At 46.3% G+C, this 23446-nt stretch overlaps 1 protein-coding gene across 1 annotated transcript in view; it reads left to right on the forward strand.

Moving 5' to 3' along the window:
- The window catches only part of NKAPD1 (NKAP domain containing 1), a 38470-nt gene that overhangs the window by 7927 nt on the left and 7097 nt on the right, over positions 1–23446 (forward strand). Inside the window, exons 3-5 of the mRNA XM_040325422.1 lie at positions 4870–4964; positions 6054–6107; positions 18990–19142. Of these exons, the coding sequence (XP_040181356.1) occupies positions 4870–4964; positions 6054–6107; positions 18990–19142 (302 nt within the window). The remainder of the gene's footprint in view (positions 1–4869; positions 4965–6053; positions 6108–18989; positions 19143–23446) is intronic.

Consider the following 23446-nt stretch of genomic DNA (forward strand, 5'->3'; position numbering starts at 1 on the left):
GAATTCCGCGTTCCGCAATCCGCCCAAATAATTGTAACAACTGCCTGTCCTTGGTGTGTGTTCTCGTATCCACATTATAATGTTCTTTATCACAGACACTGCTATAGACACTCAGTTCTAGTCCCGGGGGGAGAATGTCACCTACATCTGCAACAACCGAGTCATAATCAGTCTCGGAGGTGCCAATCCAGGCGTCTCCAGCCAGGGCTGCCAAATGGAATTGAATTTCTTGGACGCATTTCTGTGCTGATATGTATAATGTTCCCTCACAATAATGAGGTTCACTTGGTCTATCCACTGTTTTTTGGTCGGGACATGTGGGGACAACCAGAATCTAGCTATCTGTTTCCTTGCTAAATATAGGAGTCTGATCACTGCGATATTAACTGGAGGAGGGTACACCTCCTCATCCACCGCACCCAATATGCATATCATTGGGTCCAGCGGGACCCTAACCTGGAACACCGAGGAGATCACCTCCGTGACACTCCTCCAGAACCGATGCAGCTTGGGACAGCGCCACATTAAGTGAATAAGCGATCCCTCCTCCCCGCATAGTTTGGGACACAGAGAAGAGTCCCTCCTGCCCCATCGGAACAGCTGAATGGGTGTGCGGTAAACCCTGTGTAACAGAAACAGGTGAGACAATCTATGCGATTGTGAAACTGAGGTCAAAGGCCCCGCTTGTAAGCAGGATTCCCATGTCTCACCGTCAATGTCCCCCAGGTCCTCCGCCCAGCCTCTCCTACATGGTAGGGTCTCTGGATTTTGAATGGATGATAAAAGGGAGGAATACACATGAGATATCATGCCCTTTTTGTCTTTACCATGGAAGACATCTGTTATCAACCTGTGACTGGATAGTCGCAAAACAGATGTCCGACCCTGGGCCTGTAAAGCATGCCTGAGCTGTAAGTATCTGTAGAATTGATGTCTAGGTAAATCAAACTCATTTTGTAGGTCTTGAAATGACTTAAGTGTGTCATTATGGTAGATTTGAGCAATGTTCTGGATCCCTGCTAATTTCCAGGATATAAAGCCCTCAAGGCTGGACACTTCTGTCAGATTTAGATTATCCCACAAAGGGGTGTCCGCAAGAAATCCCGAAACGCCCACAGTCGCCTTAACCATGGACCACAATTTTCCAAGGAGGACAACCGTGGGTGCTGCTCGTGGAAGGTGTGGGAACCCCGCCTCCAAACAAGCCAAAACCGACGCATTCCCGGACCCACCCCGCAACAACGTGTCAATAGAATCCCTGCTATTAATCCGCCCCATACCACATAGGTGCTGCATTTGGGAAGCTAAAAAGTAAAATTTGGGATTGGGTACAGCCGCACCCCCTTGGTCTTTGCCGTATTGCAGTGTAGACAAACGGATACGGGCGACTTTCTTTTTCCAGATTAATGATCTAAACAAGGAATCAATCCGGGTAAACCACCGACGGGGTATCCACTGAGGGGAGTTATGCATAATGTATAGAAGCTGGGGGCCCCACACCATTTTAATTAAATTGATTCGTCCTATCACGGACAGCGGGAGTTTACACCAGGTATTGCAAGTCGACTGCAAGCGCTTAAAAAGGGGTAGTAAATTTTCTTCTAAATATTTCTGTGAATTTACTGAAACCTGAACCCCCAAATACTTAAAGGATTCCACCACTTGTAGGGATCCTGCAACCACCGGCAGCAATCCGATCGGGCCATCCACGGGCAAAAGAACGGACTTGCTCCAGTTGATCGAGAACCCCGACAAGGAGCCAAAGTGTTGGATCAACTCCATAGCCGCTGTGAGGGAAGTGCCTACATCTCCCAGATACAATAGGGTATCATCCGCATAGAGTGAGATCTTCTCTATGTGTTCGCCTCTCTGGAATCCAGCTATCGAAGGGGAGGACCGTACCAACGCCGCCAGCGGTTCCAGGGCCAGTGCAAAAAGCAGGGGTGACAAAGGGCACCCCTGCCTTGTGCCTCTATACAAAGGGAAGGGGTCCGTGAGGTCCCCATTCACCCGTAGCCTGGCCGTGGGGGCAGCGTATAGCAGGCGCACCCATTTGATAAAATTCTTGCCTAACCCAAAGCGATCCAAAACCTCCCACAGATAGGGCCATTCGACGCTGTCAAAAGCTTTGGCAGCGTCTAATGACAGGATCGCTCTCTGTCCTTCATTGTCAGCAGGTATCTGTAAGTTCAGGAAAAGGCGCCTAATATTAATAGCCGTAGATCGGGAGGGGATGAAACCCGACTGATCCGTGTGTATGAGTTTATTTATAACTTTCGCTAGCCTTGTGGCCATCACTCTGGCCAATAGTTTAACGTCAGTCGTCAACAATGATATAGGTCTATAAGAATCTGCCCACTGGGCGTCTTTACCCGGCTTCAGTAGCAGTACTATTATGGCCTCGTTCATAGATTGAGGCAGGGAGCCTCGCTCAAATGCATCTACGAATACCTCTTTCAACAGGGGCATCAGTTCATCTGAGTATCGCCCATAAACCTCCGCCGGCAAGCCATCCGAGCCCCTTTTCCCACTTTAACTAAGACTTTGTCTTACTATCTTTATGTCCTGCATCTAAACACCCTAAGAAGGTTTCTCCATATTGTGGGTCATGCTGTTCAAGATTACCCTTTAGCTACAACCCCGTTGTGTCAGGCAACGCCCCCAAAGGCCTCTGCAAGAGTCGGCCAGTTCTGGTTACACTATTGCCAGGTAGATTCGATAACTCCTCCATTCAGGCTTATGACCTTTTAGGTCATTTTACTTGATTTGCTAGTCCTTAGGATTTTTGGCATCAGGCTTCGGTTACTTGGATCTGCAAAGCTGCCTGGTCCTTGGTTCACATGATTAAGTTTTACTAGGTGGGCATCCAGGCTTCAGTGGAGGCCAACTTTGGTTGTAGTGTTCTTCAACTGGTCCTTTTTAGAGGAAATTTTTCCATAAAGAGAAGCAAAAGCAACTAAAAAATATCAACCAGTTTATCAAAATGGCAGCTTTATAGGCTGAGATGGGGTCACCTCTGAGTGATCAGTGTACATTGCAAGTATTTTGACACACTTTACTGCACATTCACAGCAGAAACAGCTAGGAAGGAATAGCTCTTTGTTAGGTTATGTCTTGTGCATGACTGATTATTAATGGGTGTGACTTTTTAATTTTTGACCAGCTGATGCACTTGCAGTGCTCTAATCTGGATAGTGACAGGGTCTGCATTCCTTTTTGAACCAACTAATTCTTTAGGAGTATCCTGCCAAAATGAAAATTTTTGTTGCAGAGGATGCCTAAAATCTGACTTGTATCTTAGTGCAGACATCTGGGAAGATCAATGAGCCAATCACACGGGCAGAAAGTTATGTCACTGGGTCCATTCCATACACAGTGGACATATTTCATTGAATTTTACAGAAAATTACAGTGCTACAGTTTGGAAAATAAATATAATCTTTAAAAAAAAAAAATCAAATATGACCTGTGTCTCAATTGTATATATTATTTTTATTTACAATACTTTTTCCCAATAAAGTGGAGTTGCCCTTTAATTACAGTTTAATGTGTTGAACAACATAAAAAGGCATTTGGTTATTATTTCTGATGATATTGAGATGCAAAAGCGAAAGACAGAGTACTGCTAAATAAAGTGCAGACTAATACAGCAGAGGGCCATGCAGCTAGATGAAGTGAAATCTGACTAACATTGAATTAAATTGATTTGTGTTGCAATAATATATGTTAAATCAAAGGGTCCGGATTTTCTTCTTAATAGTGTTTTTGACCTTTACATTTACAGTAAGCCTACATTATAGAATAGTTCACTTGCTTTCTTCTGCTTGCTGCCATTGTCTTACTTTAAAAGCTGAACTACAGGATTTGTAAAAAATAAAAAAACAAATAGCTAGATTTACAAAGCGTTAAACCGGCGTATCAGTAGATATGCCGTCGTAACTCTGAATCTAAGCCGTCGTACATTTCAGTGTATTCTCAAATTGAGATACACTTAAATGTAGCTAAGATACGACTGCCTGCGCCGTCGTATCTTAGCTGTCTAGTTCCGCCGGCCGCTAGGGGCGTGAACGCTGATTTACGCCTAGAATGCGTAAATCAGCGAGATACGCCTATTCACGAATGTACGCTTGCCCGTCGCAGTAAAGATACGCCGTTTACGTAAGGCGTTTTCAGGCGTAAAGTTAGTCCAACAAAAAGCTGGCCTAGCCAATGTTAAGTATGGACGTCGTTCCCGCGTCGAATTTTGAAAAATGTACGTTGTTTGCGTAAGTCGTCTGTGAATGGGGCTGGACGTAATTTACGTTCACGTCGAAACCAATATGTCCTTGCGGCGTACTTTGGAGCAATGCACACTGGGATATGTCCACGGACGGCGCATGCGCCGTTCGTTAAAAACGTCAATCACGTCGGGTCATGGTTTATTTACATAAAACACGCCCACCTCTTCACAATTTGAATTAAAAACATTTACGCTACGCCGCCGTAACTTAGGAGGCAAGTGCTTTGTGAATACAGCACTTGCCTCTCTGACTTACGGCGGCGTAGCGTAAATATGATACGCTACGCCGGCTCAAAAATACGCCGCCCTACGTGAATCCAGCAGAAAGGAAACTTGCTAGCTTCTGTATTGTGCTTTATAATGTCAGTGTGTGACTGCTTGCTTAAAAGAAGGCAGGAGAGACCTTGGGGGGACTTGCATTGAAGAAGCCTCTTGGAGAAAGGGATAAGGTAAGTATTACCCTTATTCCTCTACCCTAAGACTGAATGAGCATTAACCCTTGCAGTGTTGGAAACCAACTGCCATGATAAAAAAAATAGTTTTGTTCTGGAGTGGGGCACTTATATCTATTTTCCTTTCACTTTGGACAGATCCAGGAAGAAACAGAAATGTGGAAAATCCGAGAAATGGAAAAGCAGCCTGACACTCACAGAACAAAGAAAAGAGCATCACCAGATCCAAACAGGTCAGCAGGTCACTATGAAAGTATTACCAATTTAAGAGCTGTATTGACAGCTGCTGTACTAGGTTACAGACATTTTTTCTTGGGTGCAGTGCACACCAATGCATTTAACCTTGGGTAAATAAGAACAAGGCCCCTTTCACACAAAGAGAGCAGCTTTGCTTATGCAGAGCGTACATGGACACAGCCTGCTTTGCTCTATGAGCAGCTGGATGAAGATGGACCAGCTCTCCATTTACACCCAGCTGCCCTCCGATCTTAACTGACCAACCAGAGGGAAACAGATTCCCTTCCACTTGTTTGTGTGTGTGTGTGTGTGTGTGTGTGTGTGTGTGTGTTTTTTTTTATTTTTTTATGCTGGATCGGACCTGGAGGTAGCCTGGTGTAAATGAACACAAGTTAATTTACATCCGGCTCTCCATAGAGGAGAATGGAGGTTCCAATCGGGTCCGGCTGAAAAACAGACAGCCGATCCCGATCAGACCTTCCATTATCCATTGGCGCATGCTCTAGTTGATGCCAGTCCCTCTATACAGCTAAAAACTTCTGATAAACAGTATGGTTCCCATTCTGGCTTCCAGGTAAAATAGGACTGCGTGAGGAGAAAAAAAAAGCAGATTACCAGCCTCTGTGAAAGGTCCCAAAGAGGAAGAGACACAGCCACATCATCAGTGCCCTTTTCTGCCACCCATCAGTGCCACCTATCGGTGTGCATCAGTGCAGCCTCATCAGCATACATCAATGAAGGATAAAAATTACCAGTTTGCAAAATTTTATAACTGCTTTGGTGGGGGTTTTATTTTTCTAAATTTTCCATCTTCTTTTATTTTTTAAACAAAAAACAAACAAAAAAACAGCAGTTATTAAATACCATCAGAGAAAGTTCTATTTGTGGGGGAAAACATGATAACATTTTCATTTGGGTTCAGTGTTGCATGACTGCGCAATTGTCATTCAAAGTGTGACGGCGCTAAAAGCTGAAAAGAAGGAAGGGGTTTTAAGTGGTTAAACTACTTGACTATATACAAGATTTACAAGTCTAGTTGTTTATACTGCTGTATACTAACAATGTATTTTACTGTTCTGTTACAGATGGGATCATAATGGCTACAAAGAACTCTATCCAGAGGAGTTCAGTGATAACAGGTAGTAATGTTTATGCTGATTGTAGAATAGATGAGGACAGTTCTGACCCTACTACCTATTCATCGTTTTTCATTTAGGGAGTGGATCTGGCTTTGTTATACAATGTATGTAGGGGACATTACAGTCAGATCTTTAGTTAAAGTGTTTAAGTCCTAACTGCGGACTTCCTTTATTTGCTCCCCTTTGGTCTGTACCAATATACGGTTGAAAGTGTTTTGTCATATCTGTTCTAGAAGTGCAAATGCCTGTTGATCGTGTCAGAATTCAATTGAGCTTGGGAGTTTTTGTGCTCACTGCAGTGTTATTAGCCCTGCCCATTTTCCTGTAGTTATTTGAACTGCAGTACCCCTCACTACGTTTATGGAGAGCAGAACCAGGGGAGGTGTTTTGTAGTCCTAACACACGTCCTGTCCTAGGGTGTGACACTCCTTCTCTATAAATAGAGTACAGGACTGGATGTGTGTCACTGGCAGGGTCACCAGGAAAAAAAGGTTTAGATGCACCTTAAAGTCGACCTAAACCCTAACTGGTACCTATTTAGTTAGCTAAAGTACTGTGAATACTTTTTTGACTCTAAATGCACCTCATCTTTGCTCCTCATCTCCAGTCTCTTTGCAGCCACTCTCTGTCTACGTGTGCTTACTCCAGCTGTGGCTGTATTTCATTGCTCAGGTTAGGCTTTCCGATGATGACTGACAGCAGCAGAACATGCCAGCGCAATGAGTGCCAGCATGGCTGCTTATTGTCTCCACCAGAAGTGCATGTGACAGGATGACAACACACAGGAGCCACTGAGGTAAAGGAACAGAAGGTTGTCGCCCTATATTGGGGGGAAAACCCTGAACAGAGACCTTTATAGCAGGATCACCATATGTAATTTTAATGAAAGCTACCCATGAATAAGGGTTCCAGTGTTCATATATTAAAAAAAATAAAAATGTATTTTTAGTTCTGACTAGGGTTGTCCCGATACCACTTTTTTACAAGACTGAGTACAAGTACCGATACTTTTTTTCAAGTACTCGCCGATACCGAATACCGATACTTTTTTTTAAATGTGTCCCCAAATGCAGCCATGTCCCCCCACAAATGCAGCCATGTCCCCCCCCCATATGCAGCCATGTCCCCCCCCCCATATGCAGCCATGTCCCCCCCCCATATGCAGCCATGTCCCCCCCCCCCATATGCAGCCATGTCCCCCCCCCCATATGCAGCCATGTCCCCCCCCCCATATGCAGCCATGTCCCCCCCCCCATATGCAGCCATGTCCCCCCCCCATATGCAGCCATGTCCCCCCCCCCATATGCAGCCATGTCCCCCCCCCCATATGCAGCCATGTCCCCCCCCCCATATGCAGCCATGTCCCCCCCCCATATGCAGCCATGTTCCCCCCCCCCCGTATTCAGCCATGTCCCCCCCCCCCCCATATGCAGCCATGTCCCCCCTCCCATATGCAGCCATGTCTCCCCCCATATGCAGCCATGTCCCCCCCCCATATCCAGCCATGTCACCCATATGCAGCCATGTCTCCCCCCATATGCAGCCATGTCCCCCCCATATGCAGCCATGTCCCCCCCCCATATGCAGCCATGTCCCCCCCCCATATGCAGCCATGTCCCCCCCCCCATATGCAGCCATGTCCCCCCCCCCATATGCAGCCATGTCCCCCCCCCCATATGCAGCCATGTCCCCCCCCCCCATATGCAGCCATGTCCCCCCCCCATATGCAGCCATGTCCCCCCCCCCCATATGCAGCCATGTCCCCCCCCCCATATGCAGCCATGTCCCCCCCCCATATGCAGCCATGTCCCCCCCCCATATGCAGCCATGTCCCCCCCCCATATGCAGCCATGTCCCCCCCCCCATATGCAGCCATGTCCCCCCCCCCCCATATGCAGCCATGTCCCCCCCCCCATATGCAGCCATGTCCCCCCCCCCATATGCAGCCATGTCCCCCCCCCCCCCATATTCAGCCATGTCCCCCCCCCCCATATGCAGCCATGTCCCCCCCCCCCATATGCAGCCATGTCTCCCCCCATATGCAGCCATGTCCCCCCCCCATATCCAGCCATGTCACCCATATGCAGCCATGTCTCCCCCCATATCCAGCCATGTCCCCCATATGCAGCCATGTCTCCCCCCATATGCAGCCATGTCCCCCCCATATGCAGCCATGTCCCCCCCCCCCATATGCAGCCATGTCCCCCCCCCATATGCAGCCATGTCCCCCCCCCCATATGCAGCCATGTCCCCCCCCCCCCATATGCAGCCATGTCCCCCCCCCCCATATGCAGCCATGTCCCCCCCCCCCATATGCAGCCATGTCCCCCCCCCCCCATATGCAGCCATGTCCCCCCCCCATATGCAGCCATGTCCCCCCCCCCCCATATGCAGCCATGTCCCCCCCCCCATATTCAGCCATGTCCCCCCCCCCATATTCAGCCATGTCCCCCCCCCATATGCAGCCATGTCCCCCCCCCCCATATGCAGCCATGTCTCCCCCCATATGCAGCCATGTCCCCCCCCCCATATCCAGCCATGTCACCCATATGCAGCCATGTCTCCCCCCATATCCAGCCATGTCCCCCATATGCAGCCATGTCTCCCCCCATATGCAGCCATGTCTCCCCCCATGCAGCCATGTCTCCCCCCCCCCCATATCCAGCCATGTCCCCCATACCTGCATCCCGCCGCATCCCCGCTGCCGCCGACTGGTTAATATGCGCGGGGAACATCACAGCTTTCATTTGAATAGCTGTAATGATTCGAGCTGCGTATAGACACTCCCCCTTGCTCGGGATTGGACAGTTCACCCGAGCAAGGGGGAGTGTCTATACGCGGCGCGAATCATTACAGCTATTCAAATGAAAGCTGTAATGTTCCCCGCCCGTATTACCCAGTCGGCGGTAGCAGGGATGCGGCGTAACGGCGGTGGGATGCGGCGTAACGGCGGGGGGGGGGGGTGCAAGTATTCTATTTCGGTATCGGGGGTATTTGCGGGAGTACAAGTACTCCCGCAAATACTCAGAATCGGTACCGATACTAGTATCGGTATCGGGACAACCCTAGTTCTGACCAGCACAAAAACAAAAGTCATTACTACCACTTTTACCGGACCTTGCCGGATTGAAGTCTCCCGCGTGCATGTGCGGGAGTGACGACATCGCCGCTCCAGCCAATCGCAGCGCTGGAGCGGCGATACCCAGAAGACACGCCGACGCAAGATGACATCTCGCTCGGCGTGGACCAGGTAAGTTCTCTACACCTCGTTCCGAGGTAAGTATTTCATAATGAGCTAGTATGCGGTGCTCATTATGGCTTTTGCCTTTCAGGTGAAAAAAAAAAAAAAAACATCGCGGGTATACAATCGCTTTAAGTGCCAGGTTTAACTGCCTGGCGACCAGCCGCCGCAGTTATACGGCGGAAGGTCGGCTCTGCTGGGCGAGATCACATAGCTATACGTCATCTCTCCCAGCAGCCAATAGGGGCTTGCACGCGCGCCCCCGCTAGTCCCTGATCCCGGGGGGGGGGGGGGGGGGGCGCGATCACCGCCGGGCACCCGCGATCGCTCGTTACAGAGCGAGAACCAGGAGAAATGCCTGACCGTCTGTTCATACAATGTATGAACAGCGATCAGTCAGTCCCACCCTCCCCCCGCCCCCTTCAGTTAGAACACACCCAGGGAACATACTTAACCCCTTCCTCGCCCCCTAGTGTTAACCCCTTCCCTGCTAGTGGCAATTTTATAGTAATCAATGGATTTTTATAGTACTGATCGCTATAAAAATGCCAATGGTCCCAAAAATGTGTCAAAAGTGTCCGCCATAATGTCGCAGTACTGAACAAAATCGCTGATCGCCGCCATTACTAGTAAAAAAAATATTAAGAAAAATGCCATAAAACTATCCCCTATTTTGTAAAAAATTTTGCGCAAACCAATCAATAAACGCTTATTGTGATTTTTTTTTTGATTTTTTTTATGGAAAATATGTAGACGAATACGTATTGGCCTAAACTGAGGAAAAAAATAGTTTTTTTTTTAGATATTTTGGGGGATATTTATTATAGCAAAAAGTTTAAAATATTCATTTTTTTCAAAATTGTCGCTCTGTTTTTGTTTATAGTGCAAAAACTAAAAACCGCAGAGGTGATCAAATACCACCAAAAGAAAGCTCTATTTGTGGGAAAAAAAGGACGCCAATTTTGTTTGGGAGCCACGTCGCACGACCGCGCAATTGTCAGTTAAAGCAACGCAGTGCCGAATCGCAAAAAGTGGCCTGGTCTTTGACCAGCAATATGGTCCGGGGGTTAAGTGGTTAAAGAGCTCAGTAGTTTAAAGCATTTGTTGCCCCAACACTTCATATTTCTGATATGTGCCTGCTGTACCGTACTTGTATGAAAAAGTATCCTGTTCTTTGTATTGCTTCTTTTGTGTGAAATCCCCCCTGGTGTTCCTGCCAGTTGTTCTGCTTTCCTGGTAAAAACTGACCACACTAAGCAGGAGAGCACGCCATGGTCAGTTCTCTAGCCATGCTGGAAACTCAGTGTGATCTCCTCCAATGATCAGACTTGTCCTGACACGCCCCTGCTGCACAGACATTCACTGGGAAAATCAGTGTGCTGCTGCTGCTGCTGCTTCTCCTCCCCCAGCTATTTATGCAGCTGAGAATAGAGGGTTTGTGATCACTTATAAAAAAAAGGGAAAAGAGGTATTTATATTGGTGGTTTAATTTATAGCTAAACAAAAATGTTTTGCCTTTCATTTCTATTTTAAACTGAATGGGATGTTTTTACAAGGTGATTTGTTCACAATCACTTTTTACACAAATGAATCAAGAGTGACTCCTCATTTTCCCTGCCTACTCTTCTTGGAAGGCCATGGCATCCTAAGGCCCCTTTCACATTTAGGAGTTTTTCAGGCGGTACAGCGCTAAAAATAGCGCTGCTATCTCGCCTGAAAAACTCCTTTACTGCAGACTCAATGTGAAAGCCAGAGGGCTTTCACACTGAGGCGATGCGCTGGCGGGAGACCAAAAAATCTCCTGTCAGCAGCATCTTTGGAGCGGTGAGAGGAGCAGCATGTATACCGCTCCTTCCCATTGAAAACAATTGGAAACCGCGGCAATACCGCCAGCAATGCGCCTCTATAGAGGCGCATTGCGGGCGGTATTAACCCTTTATCGGCCGCTAGCGGGGGTTAATACCGCACTGCTAGCGGCCGATTCCCGCGGCAATCTCGGCGGTATAGCGCCGCTATTTTTAGCGGCGTTATACCGCCACCGCGGCTCCCGCCCCAGTCTGAAAGGGGCCTAAGTTTTCATCAGAGAAAATATCTAAATTGTGAACATCTTTTATTTTTTTTGTCTGCTTATAAATTCCAATAATGCTAGAGATGCACCGAAATTTTGGCGACCGAAACAGATCGCCTGAAAATTATGTTCTTGGCAAAAAGGTGCGGATAATGGCGCCGAAAATGCACACAATTTTGACTAAAAACGTAACCCCGAGTGTGTTATTGATGCTTTCTTGCTGCATTTTTCAATGCATTTTAATAAGAAGGAGCGTTTTTTGGTGTTTTTTTTTTTTTTTCTGACCAAATATGTAGCAAGCAAGATTTTTAACACTACAACGAAAGGGCAGTGGACCAGTGTGAAGACATACATAGAATTTAAAGGGATGCATTTTTCTTGGGCTCTTCTTGCACTAAAGGTGCCGATAATGGCCGACAATAAATTAAAATTCATTTAAATTCATGATATTTTTTTAAAAGGTCAAATATAATACAATTATATTTATAAATAATATGTGTGTAATAAATTATATACTCAGTAAAAGCCGAGATTTTCAGCCCTTTTTTTTTGGGCTGAAAATGCCCCTCTCGGCTTATACTCGAGTCAGTGTACCTGGAAATACTGAGAGGCTGCGGGCATCTATCGTTTAAAACTTGCGGTCTCCTCTTGTCCCTTCGGTGATAGGCGGAACTCTGTCTGCTATGAAACGCCTATCACAAACGTTCTCTCATCCTCACCCATCCCAGCAGACACTGTGTACAGTGTTCCGCCAATCACGGACGCCCTTTCATCCTCGGACTTCTGTGATTGGCGAAAAACTGAACACAGTGTCTGCTGGGATGGGTGAGGATGAGAGACCGTTCGTGATAGGTGGAACTGTGTCAGCTGAGAAACTCCTATCACGGAAGGGACCAGGAGGAGACCGTGAGTTTTATGTTTCAATAGTGTTTATTAAATTTCTTGCACAAACAAAAGATGTACATATCAGCGTAACTTCTTTCTATAGGTAAGGGTTTGACTATCTATTTAACATCATCGAAAGCCTTCGCCTATTTGGGGTTACCACCCCCCATATCACATGGATAACCACATCATACAATTGGCAAATTAGTCGCTATTAACCATCACTTCGGATATGTATGAAGGAGGAAGTGAAGCAGAACAAAAAAGGGATTGCAGTCCCGTTGGGGAATGACAAGAAAGGAAACAGTGAGATAAGAAAGAAGAGGGGGGAAGGGGGGAGTTGGGGCTCCGTGCTCCTTAAAAATAATCCTCAAGATAAACCTAAGAACCTCTCGACCCAGAGTCACCAGTTAAGTAGTAGATTCACGGATCCCAGACCTTATGGAACTGCTTCATCTTGTCCTGTGCGATTGCCGTTAGCCGCTCATTCAACATAAGCCAAAACAATTTGTGTTTAAGTTGATCAAATGGCAAGGCCGCGGACCTCCAGTTCCTTGCTATGGTTATTTTTGCCGAGGTGAATATAAATGCCACTAGCCTTCTCTGGGATTTGGAAGCGTCAGGAATCGTACCCCCCAGGAGCGCATGTTTAGCATCTTTGACTAAATTGATCTGAGTCAGGGAGTAGATGAAATTATACACCCTGATCCAGTATCTCCGGACCCTAGGACAGGTCCACCACACATGGTAGGTGGATCCCGTCTGCCCACATCCTCTAAAGCACTCCCGAGAGGCACCCGGCACAAAAGCGGCCAGTCTAGCCGGTACCATATACCACCTCAGCAATACCTTGTAATTAGCTTCTATAATGGAAGTATTCATAATCGATCGGAACGCGGAGTCCGACAGCCTGTGCCATTCATCAACCTCGAATGTCTCCTGCAGGTCCTGTTCCCACTGGAGCATATAACTCAGCTTCTTCGAGGAGTATGATAGGATAGAATAAATAGCAGAAATATGGCCCCTGACCTTATCATATTGCCTACATACAAACTCCATAGAAGTCATAGTATTTAAATCACCGTTACGAGCAACCTTTTGTAAAAAGTGTTGCAGTTGCGCATATCTAAAACGTTCAGTCACTGGCATTTGATATTTTTCAACAAGTGTTCTCTCCGACAATATTCCTTTATGATCACAAAGATCGGCTATTCGTAAAAGACCTTTATTTGTCCACCAATGGAACCCTGCTGGAGAGAGGCCCGGGGTGAAATCCCTGTTTTTTAATAAGGGGGCTAACGGGTTGTGTGGGGATTTAAACTTCCTAGTCCTAAAGAGCCTGTCCCAAATTTCCAACGAAAAGGACAGAGTAGGACATAATATGATCGGTCTGTCCTTCATAGGAAGCCACATAACATGAGAAATCAAATCGGGGCGACAGGAATAGGATTCCATAGTCATCCATATTGCGTTCGGCTTATGGGAATAGTACCTCGCGAGGTGGGCCATCTGGGCCGCATAATAATATTTCATTAGGTCAGGTAGACCCAAGCCTCCCTTTGTTTTGGTGTGTACATGGTTTCCCTATTCACCCTAGGCCTCTTATCACCCCAGATGAACTGTAAGATCTTCTTTTGGAATATTTGAAGGTCAGATCGAGCAAGTGACACTGGCAAGGTACGAAACAGATATAGAACCCTAGGTAGTACATTCATTTTTATTGAGTGCAATCTGCCGAACCACGAAGGGGGGTGAATCTGCCATCTGGCCAAGTCGTCTGATAGGCGTTTGAATAGGGCAGGGTAATTCTGTCTATATAACGTTTGAATAGATGAGGTCAAATTTATACCGAGTTAAGGAAGAGCATTCTGTTCCCACTTGAACCTGTGCGATCGCTCTAGAGTCTCCTGAGTAGATTTTGGCAAAGATATATTAAGGGCCCTTGATTTATCATGATTAATTCGGAGTCCTGAGATTTCCGAAAATGGTTTCAAAATCGCATAAAGGTTAGGGAGGGAAGTAATAGGTGACGACAGTGTCAATAAAAGGTCGTCTGCAAAGAGCAAGCACTTATGCTCGTCGTCTCCACACACGATACCCTTGACATCTGGGCTTGAACGGATCCTAATAGCCAATAGCTCTATTGCTAAAACAAATAGCAGCGGCGATAACGGGCATCCTTGCCTTGTTCCCCTTTTAATATCGACTGGTGTGGATGAATATCCCCTTAATCTCAATAGTGCCGAGGGAGAATGATACAGCGTTCGCAAGAGGACCAGAAAGCGCTCGCCGAAACGACGCAATACATCAAATGGGTATTCCCACGAAATCTAATCGAACGCCTTTTGGATGTCCAACGAGAGCAGCATTCCCCGCCGGGGGCCCCTCCCATCCCAATCTGACTGAATTGCGGGGATTAGGTTTACAACTCTGCGAGTCTGGTCAGATGCCTGACGGTTGGGGACAAAACCTGCCTGGTCAGGGTGGACGTATTTTGAAATAAACGTGTTTAGTCTGAATGCTAGCACCTTCGTCAATATCTTCAGGTCCGTATTGATCAAAGAGATCGGGCGATAGTTAGCGCAATCTCCATGATCCCGGCCCGGTTTTGGGATAACATGTAGATACGCTACGTTTTCGTGGTCAGGAATAGTATTCCCCCTCCTTAAGTCATTAAAATAGGAACACAAATGTGGGACAAGGATCTCGCTATATTTCCTATAGTAATGGCCAGTGAAGCCATCCGGTCCCGGTGCTTTAGATGGATGAATGGTTTTTATGGCCAATCTAATTTCGGGCTCCGTAAATTCTCCATCCATTAGTTCCATGTAAGCCTGGGTGAGTCGGGGCAATCGTACGTCGCGGAAAAACTGTTCTGCCCTGGAGGGCTCATAGCTAGCGGGAGAGCTATACAGTGTCGTGTAAAATTTTTGGAACTCCCCCAGAATGGATTCCGGGTGGGGTGACCTGAGGGTAGTCGTAGTTTAGGTAGCGTTGCAGCGTGTTGTCGGGGTACTAGCTTCCTAGCTAACATAGTGGTGGGTTTATCCCCCATTGTGTAGAATCTATGCTTGGACCAGCTGATATGCTTTTCCGCTTGGGTGGTCAGGCTAAGATTAAGGGCCAACCGTGCGTCATCTATCTTACTCCTAATGTCAGTCTGGGTGTTTCCTCGCTGTTCCTCTAACAGGCGGTCTAGATCATCCTCCAATTGCCTTATCGTTTGCTCCCGGTTCCTCTTTTCCCTAGCAGCCAATTGGATTAATTTACCCCTCACCGTGACCTTATGAGCACCCCGATTAATGTTAGGAGAAGTATCCGATGCCTTATTAATATTAAAGTACTCTTGTAGTGCCTTTTCGATTTCGGTGTATAGCAAGGGGTCATTCAGTAGGCTAGCGTTAAGTCTCCAAGGAGAAGGGGTAGGTTTAGACCACAGTCCTTTTACTGACAATTTAACTGGAGAATGATCCGACCATGGGGTCGACAGTATCTTAACCGACATCATGTACGGCAGCAAAGGGGTACGCACTAGGATGTGATCTATCCGGGAATATGTGTGGTGCACCTGAGAAAAGTGTGTGTAGTCTCTAACCGTGGGATTACACTCCCTCCAGGCATCTATCAAGTCGTGTAAATGTAACGGGCGCGCAACCCTGTTACTACCAGTCGGTGGCCTTCTAAGGATCGGTCTAGCTGGATCCGTTTTGTCCATTATTCTATCTAGCGGGATATTACTGTCTCCCCCCATTATCACCTGTCCCAGTACTTTAGGCATTAATATTCTGAGCATTTTACTAAAGAATTCGGTCTGTCCCGTGTTAGGGGCGTAATAAGATATAAAGGTGACCAACTGGTCATGAAGGCGACCAGCTGCCATGACATATCTGCCTTCCTTATCTTTCACCACTGTGAGGGGGGTGAAGGGTGTCCGCCTAGATAGGCAGATCGCCACCCCGCCCCGCTTAGCGGGTCCGCTTGCCAAATAAAATTGTGGATATTTCACATTTAGGTACCTGGGTGCCGATAATTTAGAAAAGTGAGTCTCCTGTAATAACAGGATATCAGCCCTCTGTTTGTGATAGAATTGAAAGGCCTTAGTTCTTTTAGTGGGGGAATTAAAACCATGTATATTATGGGTGACTATCAAATAGTCCGTGGGAAAACTACCGGCCATCGTGGTAGGGCAGAGCACTCTTACCTTGTGTCAATCAGAACGAGTCTGCAGCCTCGCAAAGACAGGACTTCGGCCCAACCTGGGACCTGGGCCGAGTGGATACTGTGGAGCACGGAGCCGGAACTCGGGGGGGAAAAGGGTAGGACCATAGGGCAAAGAGAAAAAGAGGTATAGGTAAAAGAGCCACAAACATACATTCGACCAAAAGCCTGTAAAACTGTTCACAGGCAACCTGAGATATTTAACAACATTATGGGGAATAGCCCCAGCCGGATACAACATCCGGATTTGCATGAGCAAGGTTACCTTCCTCCGTAGAGGAGAAGTAGTCTCGCAAGTGGGTGGCATGGATGGCCTCCCCGGTCAACCTACTAAAACCTAAAATGCAGGTCAATAGCAAAAAAAAACTAAAAAAAACCTATGAAAACATGGAACATATTTCTACTTCAGTAGTACCCATCAAAGAGTCAATATAAAAAATGGTAGGGGACACACACAGAGGAAAAAAAAAAAAAAATGTTTACTTCAATGAAACCGTTCTGGGTATAATAGGAACCATATGCTTGATGCGCAACCAGGGCTACTAGGTTCAGGCCACGGCCCCCAATGGACTATAGTTCAGTCAACGAAAAAGACTTCAGCTCACCCCGTCCCTGGGGGTAGTAGAGTCCACATTCAGGTCGTCTGAGGAGATCTGGAGGATTGTGAGTGTCGTTGGGTCTGCCACAGCGGGGAGATGGGTCGATGGTCCTGGCGTGAGACAGAGGCACCTGCATCTTGAGTGATGATTCCAAGGCTTAGTAGAAGATCTTCGCCATCCGCAAACTTTGTGAAGGAATGGGATCTGCCTTGATAGGAGAATGACAGCCGAAATGGGAAAGCCCAGCGGTACTTTATCTGCTTATGCACAAGTTGTTGCAGCAAAGGTTTCAGATTCCTGCGTTTTTGCACAGTGGAAGGGGCTAGGTCAGTGAAAAGTTGAATCTGCGCTCCATACAGTACCAGATCCTGTCTATTACGTGCCGCAAACATCAGCCTCTCTTTGATTCTGAAATAGTGCGGTTTGACTATAATGTCACGCGGAAGGCCATCTTTCCTTGGGGCTGTTAGGGCCCGATGGATGCGGTCAATCTCCATATGATGTGCCTTAATGTCAGGAATCAGGTCTCTTATTAGATCTTTCATGGCCCCTTCCAGGTCAGTGTGGCTTTCCGGAAGACCACGTATGCGCACGTTCTCTCTGCGAGAACGGTTCTCCAAATCTTCAATCTTAGTATAGGCCTCATCTAATCGATCTTGAAGGTCAGCAATCATGTTTGAGTTTTGATTGACCTTTTTGACTGCACTGTCCACTTTAGTTTCTATCATCTCAAATCTCTGCCCCAGGCCATGAATGTCTCTCTTAAGGTCTGTAGTTATCATAGAGCAGGCTTTAGATAGCTCCTGTTGTAGCATCTCAGAGAAGCGAGCTAGCAGGACTGCATCCCCTGAATATGCTGGTGGTTGGGGGGTTAAAGCTTGTATGCTAGCTTGGCTAAATACTGCCTCTGTCAGCTCGGCCATATTCCTGTCCATGGAGGACATAGGGGAGTCCACCATTTCATGCATGCCTCTGTATGTAGCAGGGGATGAGGGCTGTGATAATGACTCACCCTGTAGCTCTGTCTCCTGCTCTCCTGAAGATTGAGAGGAGAAGGGATCCCTGGGATGGTCAGCCTGGATCTCGCCTTCGTCCATCTGCGGTCTCTGCATCCTGGAGGCCTGGCTGCCTCGTGTGTCGACACGGCCCGGCGCCATCTTGGATTGCGGCCTATGTCCTGGGGAGGGTCCCGCTCCTCCGTGAGGCTTAGCCTGATGGTTATGGCTTTTTTTCGGCTGTCCCCTCGCCCTTCTGTTCATCGCCGCCTCGGGTACCGCCCGCGCTAATCCCGATTACCGGGAGTTGCTGCCTGCGCTTGTGTTAGCTATCGTTGGCCGGGGAGGTGCGGAGCTCCTTCAGCACATGTCCGTCCTCGGGAACCCACGCATGCGCACTCCAGACCGTGAGTTTTAAACATTGAATGGTAGCCCGCAGCCTCTCAATTTCAGGCACAGTGATGACAAGCACAGTGACGTTGCAATGGGCACAGTGAGGCTTGCAAATAGACTGTTGACCCTCTTTTCCTCTTACAGTGGCTGCTGCATTCTCACCCTCGGCTTATACTCGAGTCAATACGTTTTCCCAGTTTTTTGGGGGGTAAAAATTTTTGGGGGGTCTGCTTATACTCGAGTATATACGTTATATCATTTATTTTTAAACTGTCATTTTCGGTTTCAGCCGAAGTGCATCCTGAATTTACGGTTTTGTTATGGGTGCCAGCATATCTTTGTTAAACAAAGGTTATTTTTAATAGTAAAAATGGAATACAGGGCATTGGTGCATATACACTTTAAAAAAAAAAATTAATAATATGAAATGGATTTCAGCCAAAAATGTTCCAGTTGGTAATCTTTCATGTGCTTTTTTGTTAGAAGTCGTATGAGATCAGATGGGTTTGATGCCGAGGGGAATCGGGAGCCTGTGAAAGGTGGAGCTGCAGCAGCAGTTACTCTAAGACCAGATGCTCTGAGTGTACGAGCCTTGAACAAGAAGTATTCTGAATGTGAGGCTAGCATTCCTGACAGGTAGGACGTTTTGCTGTGGAAGAATTTGTGTATGTAGTCCCTTGTCTCATCAGGTTTTAATTTAATACTAAACATAAAATGCAGAAAATTGTGATAAGATACTTACTGTAATTTTCCTTTTTTGGTCTTCTTTCCCTATGTCGGCATACCGATAGGTTACCTCTGCCTTCTAACCTCTCAGGACTTTCCTTTTACTAGTCCATAAAAGGTTGAAAACACTGTACTTCCCATCTGGATCCATGATAGGACACGGGGGGGGCTGACATTAAAAATCAGAAAAGTAAAGTTAAATAAAATATCACAAGTGTTCCTGTATTTTGCCTCCATTCTTCTATGTTTCTGTCTATATGGAGAATGTCCTCTTATTTTTCATATACCTGGCCTCCTCATGTCCGCATACGCATGGGATGTGACTAGCAAAACAAATGGGGAGGAAAGGGTGTTGGATAAAGTTGTTTGCCTATCTCCAATTTGCTGCTTTGCAAATCTCATAAATCTTGGGGGGGGGGGGGGGGGGGGGGGATTAGACCGCTATACCTGTTGTTAAGTGTGCTGTTAAACTGGATGGGGAAAGTAAACCTCTGGAAGCATATGCTGTCTGTACAGTTTTCACTATTCAGTTAGCGGTAGTTCAATATTTCACAACTCTCTGCTTTTCTAGGGCTAATGGCAAAATAAACAGGGGTTCTTCTTTCTGGAAGACATCCATCCTCTGTAAATGAAGTTGCAGTAAATTTACTAAATGCAGCCTTGTCCTCTTTTGATGCTTAAGCTGGAAGTGCCAACAAGGCCATTGGGAAGAACCCTAGAGTTGGTTTTCTAATTATTTTATTGTCAAAGAAAGAACAATATGGCTCCTTAACCACTTTCGCCTGGCCTATAGCAGAATGACGATCGTGTGAGGAGAGGGCAGGGATCAGCGCGTAAGATCAGTGTATTGTCTGTACTTTATTGCTGTGCACAACAGCCCCCCCACCCTCCCCAGTAAAAAGAACCTGTCAGGAGTTCTGTCAGACCATCCGGATCTGTCACACAGGACCCCCATCGGTACCACTACACAGGCCCGCCATCAGTATCACAACACAGGCCTGCAAATGGTACCGCCATCGGTGTATCCACACAGGCCTGCCACTAGTACCGCCATCGGTATATCCACACAGGCCCGCCACTAGTACCACCATCGGTATATCCACACAGGCCCGCCACTAGTACCGCCATCGGTATATCCACGCAGGCCCGCCACTAGTACCGCCATCGGTATATCCACGCAGGCCCGCCACTAGTACCGCCGTCGGTATATCCACACAGGCCTGTCACTAGTACCGCCATCAGTACAGGTGAAACTCGAAAAATTAGAATATCGTGCAAAAGTTCATTTATTTCACTAATACAACTTTAAAAGGTGAAACTAATATATGAGATGGACTTATTACATGCAAAGCAAGATAGTTCAAGCCGTGATTTGTCATAATTGTGATGATTTTGGCTTACAGCTCATGAAAACCCCAAATCCACAATCTCAGAATATTGTGAAAAGGTGCAATATTCTAGGCTCAATGTGTCCCACTCTAATCAGCTAATTAAGCCATAACATCTGCAAAGGGTTCCTGAGCCTTTAAATGGTCTCTCAGTCTGGTTCAGTAGGAATCACAATCGTGGGAAAGACTCCTGACCTGACAGTTATGCAGAAAACCATCATTGACACCGTCCATAAGGAGGGAAAGCCTCAAAGGTAATTGCAAAAGAAGATGGATGTTCCCAAAGTGCTGCATCAAAGCACATTAATAGAAAGTTATGTGGAAGGGAAAAGTGTGGAAGAAAAAGGTGCACAAGCAGCAGGGATGACCACAGCCTGAAGAGGATTATCAAGAAAAGGCCAATGAATAGTGTTGGGGACTTTCACAAGGAGTGGACTGAGGCTGGAGTCAGTGCATAGAGAGCCACCACACACAGACAGATCCTGGACATGGGCTTCAAATGTCGTATTCCTCTTGTCAAGCCACTCCTGAACAACAAACAATGTCAGAAGTGTCTTACCTGGGCTAAAGAAAAACAGACCTGGTCTGTTGCTCAGTGGTCCAAAGTCCTCTTTTCTGATGTGAGCAAATTTAGCATCTCATTTGGAAACAAAGGAACCAGAGTATGGAGGAAGAATGGAGAGGCACACACTGCAAGATGCTTGAAGTCCAGTGTGAAGTTTCCACAGTTTGTTGATTTGGGGAGCCATGTCATCTGCTGGTGTTGGTCCACTGTGCTTCATTAAAGCGGGAGTTCACCCAATTATATATTTTTTAATCTTTTCCCCTTAGATGGATGCTCGTTTTGTCTAGGGGAATCGGCTAGTTGTTTTAAAATATGATCCGTACTTACCGTTTTCGAGATGCATCTTCTCCGTCGCTTCCGGGTATGGGTCTTCGGGAGCGGCCGTTCCTTCTTGATTGACAGTCTTCCGAGAGGCTTCCGACGGTCGCATCCATCGCGTCACTAGTAGCCGAAAGAAGCCGAACGTCGGTGCGGCTCTATACTGCGCCTGCGCACCGACGTTCGGCTTCTTTCGGAAAATCGTGACGCGATGGATGCGACCGTCGGAAGCCTCTCGGAAGACTGTCAATCAAAATAGGAACGCCCAGTCCCGCAGCCCATACCCGGAAGCGGCGGAGAAGATGCATCTCGTAAACGGTAAGTAAGGATCATATTTTAAAACAACTAGCCGATTCCCCTAGACAAAACGAGCATCCATCTAGGGGGAAATAGTGTAATGTGCGGGTGAACCTCCGCTTTAAGTCCAGCGTCAATGCAGCCATCTACCAGGAGATTTTGGAGCACTTCATGCTTCCTTCCGCAGAGGAGCTCTATGGGGATGCTGACTTAATTTTCCAGCAGGACTTGGCACCTGCCCACACTGCCAAAAGCACCAAAACCTGATTCAATGACCATGGGATTACTGTGCTTGATTGGCCAGCAAACTCGCCTGACCTGAACCCCATAGAGAATCTATGGGGCATTGCCAAGAGAAAGATGAGAGACATGAGACCGAACAATGCAGAAGAGCTTAAGTCTGCTATTGAAGCATCCTGGTCTTCCATAACACCTCAGCAGTGCCACAGGCTCATAGCTTCCATGCCACGCCACATTAAGGCAGTAATTGCTGAAAAAGGGGCCCAAACCAAGTACTGAGTACATATGCATGCTTATACTTTTCAGAGGTACGATATTGTTCTATGTACAATCCTTGTTTTATTGATTGCATGTAATAACAGTGATAAATGAACATCAACATTTTTTTTTTTAGATCAATAAATATTAACCAAATAAAAATATATATAGACATATAAATAAAACAAATATTGTAGCAATAAAGTCCATAAATGTTTAACACATGAAATAAAAAAACACCTGTGCTCTGTGCCAAGTTCCAATATCAGTTGAAAACGTGTCCAAAGAAAAGTGATGTATCCTCCACCGAACTATAGATTGGCTCCTTACCAAATCGCCATGATCCCTTATGACGGGATCATGAACAACATATAATAGGTAGTCACTCCCAGTCTTGCAGTTCAGACAGATACAATCCTTAACATTGGGTCTCATCCACAAGTGATTAAACTTCACCAACATCAATGCCCACCATGTAAAAAACAATAACAGCTCCACATAGCGCAATAAATGAGTAAAAAAGATTTATTAAAAGTTGTATTGCACTTACAAACATGCAGTAAAAAAATGCCTCGAATCTGATGTGCCAGCCGGTACACAAATTCCCAGACACCTGTCCACTGGGGGAACGTTTGGAGCTCTTGGGTGACGACAGCACACGGCTCCGCCCTACATCCGTTTCGTAAAATATTACTTCTTCCAGGGGCACTAAGTGACTACCTATTATATGCTGGTCATCATGGCGATTTGGTAAGGAGCCAATCTATAGTTCGGTGGAGGATACATCACTTTTCTTTGGACATGTTTTCAACTGATTTTGGAACTTGGCACAGAGCACGGGTGTTTTTTATTTCATGTGTTAAACATTTATGGACTTTATTGCTACAATATTTGTTATATATATAATTTTTTATTTTTTTTGGTTAATATTTATTGATCTAATGATATGATCTAAAAAAATTTTTGATGTTCATTTATCACTGTTATTGTGGGACTTGAGAGTGCTATATAGTACCCTCTAGTGGCTATCAACCTCTCTTTTTTTTGGTATATTAGTGATTTATATATACCATCATATATCACATAGTTTATGATTTATATCAACATATAACACATAGTTTTGTGATTCAAACATTTGTTTCACATGG

This window comes from Rana temporaria, chromosome 10 (assembly GCF_905171775.1).
Source record: "Rana temporaria chromosome 10, aRanTem1.1, whole genome shotgun sequence".
NCBI classification, from domain to species: Eukaryota; Metazoa; Chordata; class Amphibia; order Anura; family Ranidae; genus Rana; species Rana temporaria.